Source organism: Myxocyprinus asiaticus, chromosome 25 (genome assembly GCF_019703515.2).
Source record: "Myxocyprinus asiaticus isolate MX2 ecotype Aquarium Trade chromosome 25, UBuf_Myxa_2, whole genome shotgun sequence".
Classification (NCBI taxonomy): domain Eukaryota; kingdom Metazoa; phylum Chordata; class Actinopteri; order Cypriniformes; family Catostomidae; genus Myxocyprinus; species Myxocyprinus asiaticus.
Window position 1 is genome coordinate 14,539,888 of NC_059368.1, and position 16,349 is coordinate 14,556,236.

The window sequence follows — 16,349 nt, forward strand, 5'->3', positions numbered from 1 at the left end:
GAAAATTTTTAGAGGAATATTTCAGCTCTGTAAGTCCATACAATGCAAGTGAATGGTGACCAAAACTCCATGAAGCTCCAAAAAGAACATAAATGCAGCATAAAAGTAATCCATAAGACTCTGGTGGTTAAATCCATATCTTCTGAAGCGATCCAATCGGTTTGGGTGAGAACAGACCAAAATATAACTCTTTTTTTCATTGTACATCTTGCCATTGCAGTCTCTAGGCAGGATCATAATTTCAAGCTCAATTACACTTCCTAGTGGTAGATGCATGCACAGATCGCTAGATGGAACAAGGAAGTGTAATCAAGCTTGACATCATGATCACCAAGGAGACTGCTGATGTCAAGATTTATACTAAAAAAGGACTTAAATATTGATCTGTTTCACACCCACACCTATCATATCGCTTCAGACGACAAGGATTTCACCATTAGAGTCGTATGGATTACTTTTATGCTTCCTCCATGCGATTTTTGGAGCTTCAAAGTTTTGCTCACCATTCACTTGCATTGTATGGACCTACAGAGCTGAAATATACTTCTAAAAATCATTGTGTTCTGCAGAAGAAACAACGTTATACACATCTGGAAATTATGACAACCTGCTCTATGTCTCTTAGACAAAACATTCAAAAGAAAAAAAGGACATAGCGTTTAAATATTTAAATATTTATTTAGACAGAATTCTAAACTTCATTTTAGAAATTATTGTCTTGGTTTGATAAATGCACTCTTTGAATAAAATATATTTTCTTTATTGCATTGTCTTGCCATTAGAATGGATATCTGATGTTAGCTATTTACAGAGACAAACATCTTTCTAATACAACCATTCCAGTAAAATTAATTTCATCTGTATATTTTAAGACATAACCCACTTATTCCCTTTTCCCTCCCCATAATTTTCACAAGAAAAATAATTTCTTGCTTGGTATAAAATATGCAGCTTCAATCATGTCTTATTATATTAGTTACATGGGAATATGTACAAAAAATGGCCAGTTGGAACTTGTGTCACGTGATCTGGTGGGGGGCTTCAAGCATCTCCATCAGGAAAGTGTCTATCGGCGTGTCGCCAATCAGCTTGAAGAAAAATAGGTGCTCCAAACACTTGAGCCCGATGGATCGGAGAGCAGGTAGACGCAATAAAAGTTTAGCAAACCTGTGAAATATATTAAAACATAAAGCACAGCTAGGGTGACAAACATTGTTGAATGTCATGACTTACTCAAGACAAATGAACTACACATTACTGAAATGCAGTGTAAAGTCATCAAAAAGGTCTCACTGGCAAAATCCTAAACAAGATTTTTTCCCTAGTGATGATGCCCTAGTACTTAATGGAATAGCTCACCCAAAAATGAAAATTGTCTCATCATTTACTCAGCCTAATGCCATCCCAGATGTGTGACTTTCTTTCTTCTGCAGAACACAAATTAAGATTTTTAGAAAAATATCTCAGCTCTGTTGGTCCATACAATTCAAGTGAATGGGTGCCAAAATGTGGACGCTCCAAAAAGCATATAAAGGCATCACAAAAATAATCCATATGACTCCAGTGGTTCAATCCATGTCTTCAGAAGTGATATTATAGGTGTGGGTGAGAAACAGATCAATATTTAAGTCAATTTTTTCCCAGCCCAGTAGGGGCGTATGCATGAAGAATGTGAATCACCAAAAACACAAGAAGAAGAATGAGAAAGTGAAAGTTAAAGAAGAAACTGACTGAGCAGGGAGGAGAATTTATTGTAAAAATGGATTTAAATATTGATCTGTTTCTCACACACACCTATCATATCACTTCTGAAGATATGGATTTAACCACTGGAGTCTTATGGATTACGTTTATGCTGACTTTTGTGATTTTTTGAGCATCAAAATTTTGGCACCCATTCACTTGTATTTTATGGACCTAAGAGCTGAGGAATTCTTCTAAAAATCTTCATTTGTTTCCTGCTGAAGAAAGAAAGTCACATCTGAGATGGCATAAGGGTGAGTAAATGATGACAATTTTCATTTTTAGGTGAACAATTCCTTTAATGTCAAATTGTAAAGGAAAGGAAGAATGAACATAGATTTGCAGATTTCAGATACAATTTGAGTCTCTACTGAATAAACACGTCTGTACGGCTGTACCTGCCAGGCTGGTCGGGGTATTTCTGTTTGGTGTAGGTTTCAAGTGAGGCATAAACCTTTTCCCTCAGTGCTTCTACCTCCGCTGGGTTTGACAAGCCTTTTGCATCTAATAATAAAGGCAATGTCTATGAATAACTATATACTCAGCATATCGACACATCTTATATATGTGCTTATTTCTGATCCAATAAAATTGTGTAACATGTTAACAAGGCATGTTTATACAGGCTTAAAGGCATGTTATAGGCTTGTTAATTGTTTATTATACTTAGGAATATACATAAAAATACAAATACATAATTAGTATTTGACAACCTGAAATCCTGAAAACACTACATACACTCAGAAAAATTATTTCAAGATTTATGCATTTCAATTTCATAAAATTTCATTAAACTGAAAAGAGTAATTTTTAATCATATATATATATATATATATATATATATATATATATATATATATATATATATATATATATATATATATATATATATATATATATATTAAGTTTTATTAATTTAGTTTAGTACACAATAAAATTTGATGGATTTTTTTAAATGAAATTGAAATGTGTAAATCTTAAAATTAGGCTAAAATAACTTTTTTGTGTATTTTTCATTAGAAAAATTCCAGTTAAAACAACTTAATTCATCTATGCAGCACACTTTAAAGAATTAATCAGTGAAAATTAATAGCACACCGGGGTTGAAGAGAACGATGGCCCTAAGGCAACCCAGTTCTGTCTTATCCATCTGCATGTCCTTCATTTTAGAAACCAGCTCGGTAAGTACTCTGTCACACAAATAGCAGGGGAAAATATTTGACAAAGCTTTTAAAGACATTCTAAAGAAATACATGATTTATAAATATAAATAAAACAAACATACAATGTACTCCAGCATATAAACACAGGTTAACTCATTTCAAAAGACTAAACTTTGCTCTGCTTGAACTCTGCTTGATATGGATAACTTAGATGCAAATCAAGTCAAAGTCAAGCCAGGCTGAAGGCTGAATACTCACCTGTTGAAAATGGAGCCCACACCAGCACTGTGAGCACTGCTCCTGTGGACGTGGAGGCCTGTGCCCAATAAGATGCCATCTTTAACTGTGATTGAGCGATGAGAGAATGAAGCGATGAGGAGCTCATTCCATCCTGAGAGGAGAAAAACAGAGTGAGGGACAATAACATGAATACCAGGAGGATGATTTACACTCTCACTTTATGTATCTCTTTTTCTCTGTGAGTCATTTTGTGTCTCTCCCTGTGGATTTATTCATTCAAAACAGTGCTTTTCATTAGTGAAGCTGTGTGATGTTCTGTGGTGAATAATTTAGGAGTGCATGTGAAATGTTTGACCAGTAGAGGTCAGCATTATCACCAAACACAACTAATAACACAGTTCTGTCTGACCATTTGACCTGCTGTGTTGACATGGAAATGGTAAAACTTAGCAGCTTTATGTATGTGTGGTCCAAAAGTTTGAGACCACATTGCAAATCTGGCATTTTTGTTCATTTGACATTGGAAATAAACAGAAAGTTATAGGATTTTGAAAAAGTTAAAAGTTATGATGTATAATGCGGAAGAAATATTTATTGTGCACTATTTTTAGGCCCCTACATCAAATATAAGCAAATCTGTGACACTGAACATGCTGACTCCTTTGAACAAAAAATATTCTATATATTTTGTATAAAATGTGAAAAAAAAAAAAAAAGGCAAATAAACAACTTTCACTAAGACTTTTGGACGCACTACATACAGTATATATGCGTGTTAGTGTCACATACCTGCTCGAAGCAGAATGACTTGATCATCCAGAGGCAGATCGGAAAAATGAGGTATTCTTTTGGCCCACTCCACCAGAGTGAACAGCTGCTTGTCAGCTGCATGGCAGATATTGGTGACTGGATCATTCGTCTGGGAAGGGAGACCAAAAAATAAAGTCTCTTAGTTTTCAAAGGATTTTTCATGGGGGCTAAAACTAGCAAGCTCTGTTATTGGGTAGATTGCATCTGTAAACATAACTATTATCCCGTAACAGATTAATGGTAATTACTTCAAATCTGTGGCTTACTGAGTTGCCTGGGGTGTCCTCTGAATAAGTCTCAGCCTTAGGTTCGACTGCGAGCTCTGCATCCAGAATCTTATCCACAGGCATGTCTTCATTGAAACTGCTCGTTGATTCCACCTCATTATCGCTTTTCTCCTTCCCACGCTGCCTTTCTTCCTGGACCGCTGTGGGGGATCACAGAGGTCAAACAGAGCAAAGAAAAAAAAGTACATTAATATTAACTTTTATTTTTATTTATTTTATTTTTTTACCCCCTTTCTCTCCCAATTTGGAATGCCCAATTCCCACTACTTAGTAGGTCCTCATGGTGGTGCGGTTACTCACCTCAATCCGGGTGGCGGAGGACAAGCCTCAGTTGCCTCCGCTTCTGAGACCGTCAATCCGTGCATCTTATCACGCGGCTCGCTGTGCATGACACCACGGAGACTCATGCTACTCTCAACGATCCACGCACAACTTACCACGTGCCCCAATGAGAGCGAGAACCCCTAATCACGACCACAAGGAGGTTACCCCATGTGCCTTTACCCTCCCTAGCAGCTGGGTAAAGTTGGTTGCTTAGGAGACCTTTGCTGGATTCAAACTCGTGATTCCAGGGGTGGTAGTCAGCGAATATTAACTTTTATTAATTAATGGTTATACAAACAAATTTGTTAGACTTGCCCTCGATGTCTTTTACAAGTGCTAAAAATTCATCCAATAAAGTTCATGTTCTTTTCACAAGTTCACTAGTTAAAGGAACAGTTCACCCAAAAATGAAAATTCTCTTATCATTTACTCACCCTCTTCCATCCCAGATGTGTATGACTTTCTTTCTTCTGCAGAACACGAACAAAGATTTTTAGAAGAATATCTCAGCTCTGTAGGTCCATACAATGCAAGTGAATGGTGATCAGACCTTTGTAGCTCCAAAAATCACATAAAGGAAACAAAGAAGTGCTCCATAAGTCTCCAGTGGTTAAATCTATATCTTCAGAAGCAGTATAATGGGTGTGGGTGAGAAACAGAACAATATTTAAGTCCTTTTTAACTGCTAAATCTCCACTTTAATTTTCACTTTCAGGTGTAAAAGTGAAAGTGGAGATTTAGAGTACAACAATGACTTGAATTGTGATCTGTTTTTCACCCATACCTACTATATCGCTTCTGAAGATATGGATTTAACCACAGGAGTCTTACGGATTACTTCTATGTTTCCTTTATGTGATTTTTGGAGCTACAAAAGTCTGATCACCATTCACTTGCATTGTATGGACCTACAGAGCTGAGATATTCTTCTAAAAATCTTCATTTGTGTTCTGCTGAAAAAAGAATGTCATACACATCTGGTATGGCACGAGTGTGAGTAAATGATGAGAGAATTTTCATTTTTGGGTGAAGTATCCCTTTTATGTAGTCCTGGAGTGCATTAAGGTAAACATATTTGACATGCTGTCCAAAATGGGGGGGCTTTTTGCACAGGACTGGACTTGAGCTCTGAGATTGAGACCCCCATTTATTGTCATTGTAAAAGTACAACAAGATTATTTTTGTTCTACTCCACAAGGTTGTTATATTGTAAATACATAAATATATACAGTATACACACATATACTGTATACACACCTTCCCTCTTCATGCCCATGGCCAGGCACTTCTGGTAGCGGCAGTATTGGCAGCGATTGCGCTGGCGTTTGTCGATCAGGCACTCTTTGCTGTCTCGACACGTATAGGTCAGGTCTTTTCGGATGGTTCTCTTAAAGAAGCCTTTGCAACCTTCACAACTGTAAACACCATAGTGCTTCCCTACAAACACAAGCACATTTGTAATGAACACCAAAACAGACGGCCCGATTCATTGATTAAAGGAATAGTTAACCCAAAAAAGGAAATTCTGTCATCATTTACTCACCCTTATGTCATTCTAAACACATGTGACTTTCTTTCTTGTGTGGAATATGACGAATGGCGTAGGACAGCTGTGAGACATCCGTTGTCACTATTCACTTTCATTGTATATAAAAGAGAAGTTCGGACATTCTGCTAAATGTCTCCTTTTGTGTTCCACCCAAGAAAGAAGTTATGCGGGTTTGGAACAACATGACGGTGAGTAAACAAGAATTTTAATGACAGAATATACATTTTTGGGTTATTATTTAAGTTCTAAAGCCAAGAGAAATGAACATAAACATCTACAATATGTGTGTGTTGTACCTGAAGATCGATCCCCGCAAATGGCACAGATGTGTTTGGACAGGGATCCAGGGCTACCGCACTGATAGCTGCTCATGTTGCCCAGTGGGGCCAATCCCGGTGGAGGCTTGATGTCCTCTGAGCTAGTCACATTCAAAGAGTTAATCTGAGAGAGAGGACGAGAGGAGGGAAGGAGAGAAAGAAAGTTGTCATACAGTGGGAACAGGAGTCGAGTCTTTTTAGTTTATGCCACAATACAGCAAGGCTATATGTGTTCTACCACACAAGTACCACAAACAACGCACAAGAACACGCTCATACACACACAAAAACAAACTCCACCCTGACAAGTCTATTACACAAGTAGCTGTGAGGGTGCTGACATAACTTTCAAAAGTGAAGGGAGGGGGTGTATTTGCCTCTCCCTCTCACATGAAGAGAATTTACAACAACAAGCCATTTTTCTGCAGTCCTGTAGTCAGCCAGCAAGTGGCAGGATATGGCCATTTCTCAGCCACAGAAAGTGTGACAACTATATTACGTTGATTTTCTGTGACAATGGTGAATATCAGTATTCTATATGTGTGTACAAATACATGTTTTACATGCTATTTCTTCCTCAAGTTGCGCTGATATTTCAGAGATTGACCTGATCTACATTTGACATTGCGATCTGACGAAGAAGCAACGTGGAAGAAAACTATAGCAGGTGTAACACATGAACAGTTTGATTTGGCTATTGTCATTTGGGTGTACTACTGTACTATTTAATTATGTACGTTGTACATCTATTTAGACTCAAAAAGTGCCTGAGAAAATACATATGTATAGTTTATGTGTAGCTTACATGTAGCTCAATATGTGTTTGGCAGCCAGTTGCATCTCATGAAATTTCAATGTGGAAGTAATAAATCCTGTTCTATATTAGTTGCATCACCTCTTTGATATATGAAAAATAAAATATCAAAATATATCAGAATTAGTGCTGTCAAAGTTAACGCAAATTTTTTTTAATGCCACAAATTTTTTTAACACCATTAACATGTAATATGACCCACTGAATAAACCGTAGTTCATGAGAACAAAGTCAATTCACGCAAACACCGCTAATGTCACATGCATTGACCGTTGGGAAAACAGATGGTGGGAGACATGCTGAGACCTGCGCCAAGCATTTTATCAATGTAGCATAGCAGTAGAACATGCCCGCAAAGCACAGATAGAGCTTGTATCTTTGAAACATATATGCAGCGGCAAGACAGTTGCCATTTGATCACCTGCCTTGCACTGCGCACGGCCAATGTGTCCAGGAATGATTACGTTTGCTGGACAAATTGGAAAAATTAAGCCATCTAATTTCGGTGTTTATTTTGTGCTGTAACACGATGGACTAAGCATGCACATTTGAAGCTCTGTTATTTCAGGTATTTCACTAAATAACTCACTAAATAATTCTGCTCTAAAGATCATGTTTGTGGTTAGATTATATGCAAGTAGTATAATTAAGAGAAATGGTGCACTAGCACATTCTTTTTTCTTTTAGTACACTGACATAGGCTAATTATTGATGTGTCATTAAACCAGATACTCTCCTCTGAAATCCGAACACAAGTGGTCAAAAAAAACAAAAAAACAAAAAGAACAACTGCTAACGGTGATGTGTCTCGATTATCCACTTGTGATTGGATCACCCAAAACGCATTACGGGCACGAGCCGTTCTTTTATGCTTGTTTACATGTTATCACGAATAAACTCTTTTTTTTTTTTGTTTGTGAATGAATTTCTGGATCTTCTCACCTGTCAGTCAACCAATGCGCTAAAGCAAGAGTTTTAAACCATATATCTGATGTCCTTCTCCTCCAGAAGACAGCAACGCAAGACTGTTTTGATGCGATTCCAAAGTGAATTGCTTTTGAACGGCTTTTGCCAGTGTGAGGGATATAACTTTGTAAACTGTCAGGAAAGTTAAACCTCTGTGGCAGCGTAGACAATTTTTGAATATGTCGGACACTGATACGTTTTAACTGTCAAAAAACAGTAATTACCGGCAAACAGAAACCCCGCTGCTGTCTCCAAGGTTCTGTCACATTGTTTCTGTGTGATAGTGCACTAGCCAATGCAGAAGTTGGACAGGGGTGTAAAGTACTTGAGTAATTATACTTCATTACTATACTTAAGTATTATTTTTGAAGATTTGTACTTTACGCAAGTGCAGTTTAAACTGAATACTTGTACTTTTCCTTAATTACATTTTCAAAGAAAATTTTTTACTTTTTACCGCTTACAATTTTATTTAGACTTGAAAAGTACTCGTTACATTTTTGAAAATCATTTTCTTTCGTCTTATCTTATCTGGGCATCAGTGCAATTTGATAGGTTTGTTAGTATTAAGTTAAATGTTATTTAGTCTGCCAGTTATTTCTATTTTAACATAAAATGTAATTGGCCACAAAATGGTCACTGGTCATTGAGAAGCAACATCACATCTCACCACAACGCACAGCACCTTGACCTGTGCTTGAGACAAATAACAATCACTGGCAGAAGAAGATGGATAAACATGACTCCATTGCGAGTACGGTCCAAGCTCAGTTACCAGAGCAAGAGCACCCATAGCCCTACTAGGGCTAGGCAAAAAAGATTCTTTCTTTTATTTCTTCTTCTTTTTTGTCAATTCGATGTCGATTCTCAAAAGCCATGGCTCGATCTTTTACTCTATGTGCAACCCTCCACTACAATGAAAAGAAATCACTCACATTTGCAACCAAATTTGGCACTATATGACTAATTATTTATAATTTGGCTTTATAAATTTATAACACTGGCTGGTAAATGTTTAGATTTCACTCAAAAGTGAATGAATTGTGTAATATAGTGGTGGAGTATTCAGCAGCGAGATCCTTTCACTGCGTGTTCAGCGTAAAAGTTGTTCCGTGTAATGCGTCCAAAGACGAGATCCACGCAACTGATTTGTCAATAAATAATGTTCTTTTAATACTCTTTCTGTACTTTGCAGTCAGTTGTTGATCACAAACAACAAAAAATAAACATTTATTTCTAATCACGCATGGCACAGATAAAGCCGTTTGTGTCTCTTGTTAACTTTCGCTCATTTACAGATGCTCTTTACAGAAATGCTGGGTTCCCTATCTGTCACTCACTCGACGTTGTGTTGATGTAGTGACACTAGGGGTCACTCTTGGGAGCCCGAGACACCTCTGGTCTTTGATAAAAGGCCAATGAAAATTGGCGAGTGGTATTTGCATGCCACTCCCCCGGACATACGGGTATAAAAGGAGCTGGTATGCAACCACTCATTCAGATTTTCTCTTCGGAGCCAAACGGTCATGCTCACTGAGCTGAATTCCACCGACTGTTCATTCACCTCTGCTGGATCTGACGGCGCATTTCAGCGGCTTCTCCCCCCTCTGCACTGGTGCAATGCAGAGAATGCCCCTGGGCGCTTCGGCAGAAATAAGAGTATATTTCTCTAAAAGACTATATTTCTCTAAAAGAGCGGCACACACGGGACGTCTTTTTAAAGACGCGTCTTTTAAAGACGCCTTTCCGATTGTGTGTTATTCCTGGTTGCGCTCGTTATCTCTCGCCTTCTGACGGTCACGATCGCTGTCTTTCATGTCTGGGCACTGCTCACGCGGAAACAGCGTTTGTGGATGGTCATGTTCTCATTGCGAGGACATGTCCATGGCAACAATGCGATCGCGGCTCGCCTTCGTAAGAAAGCAAGCCACCCCAGAGGCTCCCCGCCTCGGTCCTTTTACCCACGGGTATGAGGCCAGCGCAGCAAGCACTGGGGGCGATTTGGGGACCCCAATGGAACCGCCTCCACCGGGTATCCCCCCGCGGACCTCCCATTCCCCAGCACGCTCGTCTGCCACAATCGGGCTTCTGGATGAGTCTGCCGGCTCGTCTCACAGCGAGTTCGACCTCTTATTCGGAGCCCGCGAAAGTGATGAGCTCTCGAGTGCAGCATCGGAGAGCGGGCTCGTCCAGTCGGACGCGGAAGCCTCAGCTGGGCTCCTCCCTTTGGGGACGATTGCCCAGTCACAGGCTGACGCGGAGATGATGACATGCTTTCCCGGGCAGCCTCGAGCGTCGGCTAGAGTGGAACCCTCTGCTCTTCCCTGAACCCTCGCGGCTCGATGATTGGTTCCTGGGCTCGTGGCGCCACTCAAAGCCACGCCCCGCCCCCGATCCTTTCTTCCCGGAAGTGCATGATGAGCTGACAAGGTCGTGGGAGGCACTTTTTACTGTCCGGTCCCGATCTTTTCAGCTTCCCCACCCTCACTCCCCTTGATGGTGGGGCTAAGGGCTATTCGGCAATCCCCCGGTGAATAAAGGTGCTCGCGGTGCACCTATGCCCGCAGAGTGCCGCCACCTGGCGCGGGTGCCCAAAGCCCCCGTCTAAGGCCTGTAGGTTTACGTCGTCTCTGACGGCCAAGGCCTACGGTGCCGCTGGACAAGCCACCTCCGCCCTGCACACCATGGCTCTCCTGCAAGTCCGCCAAGGCACTAAAGGAACTGCACGAGGGTAGTTCCACCCCGGGATTGATGTAGGAACTGCGCTCGGCCTCGTTCTCTGAGCGACTGAGGTCACGGTGCGGTCTCTCGGGCGGACAATGTCCACAAAAGTGGTCCAGGAGCGCCACCTTGGGCTCAACCTGGTCGAGATGGGCGAAGCCGACAGGACACGATTCCTTGCTGCCCCCATCTCCCAGGCTGGCCTATTCAGCGACACCGTCAAGGATTTTGCCCAGCAGTTCTCGACGGTGGAGCAGTAGACGGAGGCTATCCGGCATATCCTGCCCCGACGCGGCTCAATATCCCGCACCCCGTCTACTCATTGCCAAGGGCGTCCCCCTGCTGTGACTGCACAGGCTCCGCCGCAGCCCGCCCCTTCGGCCCAGCCCCGGCGTGGAGCCCACCGCAGGAAGCAGACGCCACCCATCTCGCGGCTGCCCAGAACCCGTGAAAGGCTTCAAAGCGCCCTTGAGACAGGCAACCCATGGACGACGAAACCCGCTGCTCTGGAGCTGGTAAGCAGACCTCTCCATCTTTTTGTTACCTTTTGCATTTAATTACGCTGCATGCCCAAGTGGCTGCAGCACTCAAGAGTTCAGCAAGAGCGGTTTCCTTGTTCCCTGGGTCACGTATTCGGTGTGCACGGCCGTCATCACGACCACCGTCCACCACTCTATTTGGCAGGTTTGGCGCTCCAGCGGCGGTCTTCCACCCCTGAGCGCCCAGCTGTGGCACAAATCCACCCCCGATGTGACAGTCTCCATGGGTCATGAGGACAGGCCTCTTCCTCTCCCGTCCCAGGCTGTTCCGGGGGTGGTCACAAGGAGCCAGGTAAGTGTTTCGATGTCCTTAGACTCAGCACGGCCACGACATGGTGTGGCACCTCGAGCTCCACCCCGCCGCGAGGCCCCACCTGCCGGTACGTCCGACAACGTTGTCCCTTTTGGTCCCCCTTGGACGCGTGGCTTGCTCTTTCCAATCCGTCGCGATGGCTGGTCCGGACCGTCAGACTTGGCTACGCGATTCAGTTCGCCGGGTGTCCGCCCAGGTTCAGCGGTGTCCACTTCACCTTGGTGAAGGACGAAAACACTGCTACCTTGCAAGGAGATCGCTACCCTCCTATGGAAGGGTGCGATAGAACCTGTCCCTCCAGCCGAGATGAAAAAGGGGTTTTACAGCCCCTACTTCATCGTACCGAAAAAAAGGCGGTGGGTTGCGGCCAATCTTGGACCTGTGAGTACTGAACTGGGCTTTACACAGACTCCCGTTCAAGATGCAGACGCAAAAACGCATTCTGGTGAGCGTCCGGCATCAAGATCGGTTCGCGCCGGTAGATCTGAAGGACGCATATTTCCACGTCTCGATCCTTCTTCGACACAGAACCTTCCTGCAGTTTGCATTCGAGGGTCAGGCATATCAGTACAAGGTCCTCCCTTTCGGCCTGTCCCTGTCTCCTCGCATCTTCACGAAGGTCGCAGAGGCAGCCCTTGCCCCGCTAAGGAAGGTGGGCATTCGCATTTTCAACTATCTCGATAACTGGCTAATCTTAGCTCACTCTCGGGACATGTTGTGCGCACACAGGGACTTGGTGCTCTCTCACCTCAGCCGACTAGGGCTTCAGGTCAACCGGGAAAAGAGCAAGCTCCTCCCGGTTCAGAGCATCTCTTTTCTCGGTTTGGAGTTGGACTCGGTCTCTTTGACAGCACGCCTCATGAACGACCACGCCCAGTAGGTGTTGGTCTGTTTGAAGGCGTTCAAACAGAAAACAGCGGTTCCACTGAAACTTTTTCAGAGGCTCCTGGGGCATATGGCATCCTCAGTGGTGGCCACCCCGCTCGGGTTGATGCATATGAGACCGCTTCAGCACTAGCTTCAGTCTCGAGTCCCGAGATGGGCATGTCGGCGTGGGACACATCGCGTGGTCATCACGCTGGTCTGTCACTGTCTTTTCAGCCCTTGGACCGACGTCTCATTTCTACGGGCAGGAGTTCCCTTAGATTGGTCTCCAGGCACGTCGTGGTCACGACGGACGCCTCCAAAACGGGCTGGGGTGCTGTTTGCAACAGGCACGCAGCCGTTGGCTTGTGGACGGGCCCGTGACTGCATTGGCACATCAACTGCCTCAAGTTGTTGGCAATTCTGCTCGCCCTGCGGAGGTTTCGGCCGTTGATCCAGGGCAAGCACGTGTTAGTTCAGACAGACAACATGGCAACGGTGGCATATGTCAACCGCCAAGGTGGTCTGCGCTCGTTGTATGTCACAACTCGCCCGCCGTCTCCTCCTCCTCCTCAGCACTTCAAGTCACTGCGAGCCATTCACATCCCAGGCAACCTCAATACTACAGCGGACGCGCTGTCACAACAGGTTACCCTCAGGGGAGAGTGGAGACTCCACCCTCAGGTGGTCCAGCTGATTTGGAGTCGATTCTGACAGGCACAGGTGCACCTGTTCGCCTCCCAAGAATCCTCCCCACTGTCCACTCTGGTACGCCCTGACCGAGGTCCCCTCGGCATAAACGCACTGGCACACAGCTGGCCCCCTGGCATGCGCAAATATGCGTTTTTCCCCCAGTGAGCCTACTTGCACAGGTCAGGGAGGATGAGGAGCAGGTCGTCCTGGTAGCACCCTACTGGCCAGCCCAGGCATGGTTCTCGGACTCCCCCCCCCCCCCCCCCTTGAACCTTATATCGGCTCCTCAGCCTAAAACCTGAATGAGTGGTTGCATACCAGCTCCTTTTATACCCGTATGTCCGGGGGAGTGGCATGCAAATACCACTCGCCAGTTTTCATTGGCCTTTTATCAAAGACCAGAGGTGTCTAGGGCTGCCAAGAGTGACCCCTAGTGTCAATACATCGACACAACATCTCGTTCCCTCCATCAGGGAATGGAGGTTACACAAGTAACCATGACGTTTCCTTAAAGAGACAGTACCAGTTTTTAGCACGTGTTCAACAACTCAAAATAAATACCTGTGAATAGTACAAATTATGCCATTAAACAATAAACATTTAACAAATAATAATATAAGCAATATAGTATCATACTTATTGATTAAATACATTGATTTGTTCAATTTTAAAAAGCTAAAATGTGACATGATGAAAAACGAATAAAATATAATTAGAAAAAAGTATATATTTTCATAATGGGGTAGGTTTTGTGTGGATGACTGCAAAATACATCTGGATGAAACATATTTGTTCACTCATTTTTATAAAGATATTACGATTAATCGCTATTAACTACAAAAATTTATGCAATTAAATATTTGAATCATCTGACAGTCCCTAATCAAAATATATTCTATTCCATTATTCTCTAATTGTCTTTAATGTTTTGAAAATTTGACACAATCTGGGCATTTTGTAAATCCATTTGTGTTAGATATGTGCCGGGTCACTAAAGACCCGAGTATGTAATAATATTTGGCGAAACACCCATACATTTAAGGACCCTGAGACCCTGCATTTTTATATTTTTAGACGCTGCATGCCTGTCAGTACAGATATATATACACATAAAACATGAACAAACAACACTGCCCGATATATCATCTATATTCACTGTTATTGATGTCCTTTTCATTAGCCTAAAAGCCTGAAACGTTTGTCTGAGTGAATGCTTTTTCTAGCCTCCAGGGGGAAATGAGACACACATACTAATGTATAGAGACACATAAACTGACCTCTCTGAAACACCAGAGCATCTGTAGAAGCGAGAGTCATTGAGTTGATGCACATCACCTTTGTGCATGGCTAGAGTGGCTATGTTCCGAATGGAATACTAGATAGTTACTTGCCAAATTCTGCTTGGCATACAATGTATATTGTCTACTGGGTCATTCCACGTCAACTCAATCAGAGGTCCCTGGCTCATTTTGTTTTTGATATATATTTTTTTCCTGGTGAAAGAAATACATAAATGATGATCAAAGCTAAAGTATTAAATGCCATTGGTTAATATTAACATAGTTATCCATTATTTTGGGGTTAAAATGACCATTTGCGTTTATGGTTTGAAGAATAGAGCACTTATTTACAGAATATTTCTGTTTACTATTTATGCAAACAGAAAAAGTCATTTGTAACATTATATATGTCTTTACTGTAATTCTTGATAAATTTTAAGCATCATTGGTGAATAAAAGTATTGTTTTCTTTCAATAACATTCACATTTCATAGTGATTCCAAACTTTTGAATGGTAGTGTAAGTCTAGGAATTCACTAGATGCTTCATTGCACATTGGTGTCATGTCAGGAGGGGAAAGAATTGTATGGAGTTTCTTACCTGCGGGCTGCTGAGAGTGTTAAAGCCCATACTGGGCGCAGATGGCAAGGAAATTGATGGGGAACCCAAAGACGGGATGATGACAGAGTAGGGTGAGGTTAGGCCATTCATGGAGGAACCCAGCGTGCTCATGGGAGACTGCAATAGGCGGGAGGAACTGATGACGGATGGATGACCCACCATGGAGCTCATGGGTGGGTGCTGAGAAAGGGAGGAATTCAGAGCACTAGTGTCTGTGAAGAGCCAGAGATAAAAAGAAAGATAAAGAGAGAGAAGAAGAGGTTTGTAAGAGCAGAGCCATTACAATTAAGTACTAAAATGATTGTTGATTGCATTAATGCTCATAAACATTAAAGGAATAGTTCACCCCAAAATGAAAATTCTGTCATTATTGACTCATCCTCATGTCATTCTAAACCTGTAAAATATTTTTTTTTTTTTTTTTGAGGGGTAAAAACATAGATCTTTTCCAAACAACAACAGTTCATAGCACAATTCCCACACCTTCTGACAAATTAATTTCCATGACTTTTTCATGATTTTTCCAGTAGCCTGGATTACTGGATAAGGATTAAAAAATATATAATTTATTGAAACTGCACTCACTGAGAGCAATTTAAATTCAATAAAAATTTTCAGAGCATAGCATAACTGCAAAAATCCATCTTTACTATAGAAATTTTAAAGATGTGCCTTATTTCCATGACATTTCCAGGTTTTTAATTTATTTTAAAATTCTTATTTATGTGTACAAGGCCCTGTCTGGTCTTGCTCCTCAGTATATCACTGACCTTCTGCACCCATACTCACCTCCTAGAATGCTTAGATCTTGTAAGCAACTTCTTTTATCAGTTCCCTGCTGTCGTTGCAAGTCTAAGGGAGATCGAGCCTTCTCTGTTGTTGCCCCCGAACTCTGGAACAGTCTCCCTTTACACGTAAGGTCCACCCCATCTTTAGCCATTTTTAAATCTTCTCTTAAACCAATTTTTACTCTGTATCTTTTGATACAATGGCTGTGTCTCGTTTGGAAGGCTGCATGCTAGGTAGGACACGTCCTTTGAAGGCTGCAGCATACCGAGTGTCCTCCGTTAAACAAGCCTCGTTTAAACGAGACAGCCTTCGTAGG

General features: G+C 42.3%; 1 protein-coding gene across 3 annotated transcripts in view; it reads right to left on the reverse strand.

Moving 5' to 3' along the window:
• Positions 1-653: 653 nt before the first annotated feature.
• The window catches only part of LOC127416389 (retinoic acid receptor RXR-gamma-B-like), a 45,507-nt gene continuing 29,811 nt past the window's right edge, over positions 654-16,349 (reverse strand). Inside the window, exons 1-10 of one of the 3 annotated variants that reach the window (XM_051655730.1) lie at positions 15,224-15,365; positions 14,621-14,836; positions 6,413-6,557; positions 5,825-6,004; positions 4,205-4,383; positions 3,936-4,065; positions 3,165-3,297; positions 2,842-2,933; positions 2,142-2,247; positions 654-1,167 (exon numbers count right to left, since the gene is read on the reverse strand). In XM_051655730.1, the coding sequence (XP_051511690.1) occupies positions 1,020-1,167; positions 2,142-2,247; positions 2,842-2,933; positions 3,165-3,297; positions 3,936-4,065; positions 4,205-4,383; positions 5,825-6,004; positions 6,413-6,557; positions 14,621-14,641 (1,134 nt within the window). In that variant the 5' untranslated portion in view covers positions 14,642-14,836; positions 15,224-15,365 and the 3' untranslated portion in view covers positions 654-1,019. Of the gene's footprint in view, positions 1,168-2,141; positions 2,248-2,841; positions 2,934-3,164; positions 3,298-3,935; positions 4,066-4,204; positions 4,384-5,824; positions 6,005-6,412; positions 6,558-14,620; positions 14,837-15,223; positions 15,457-16,349 lie in introns of those variants that run through there. The other 2 variants (XM_051655729.1, XM_051655728.1) reach the window with 2 other exon arrangements.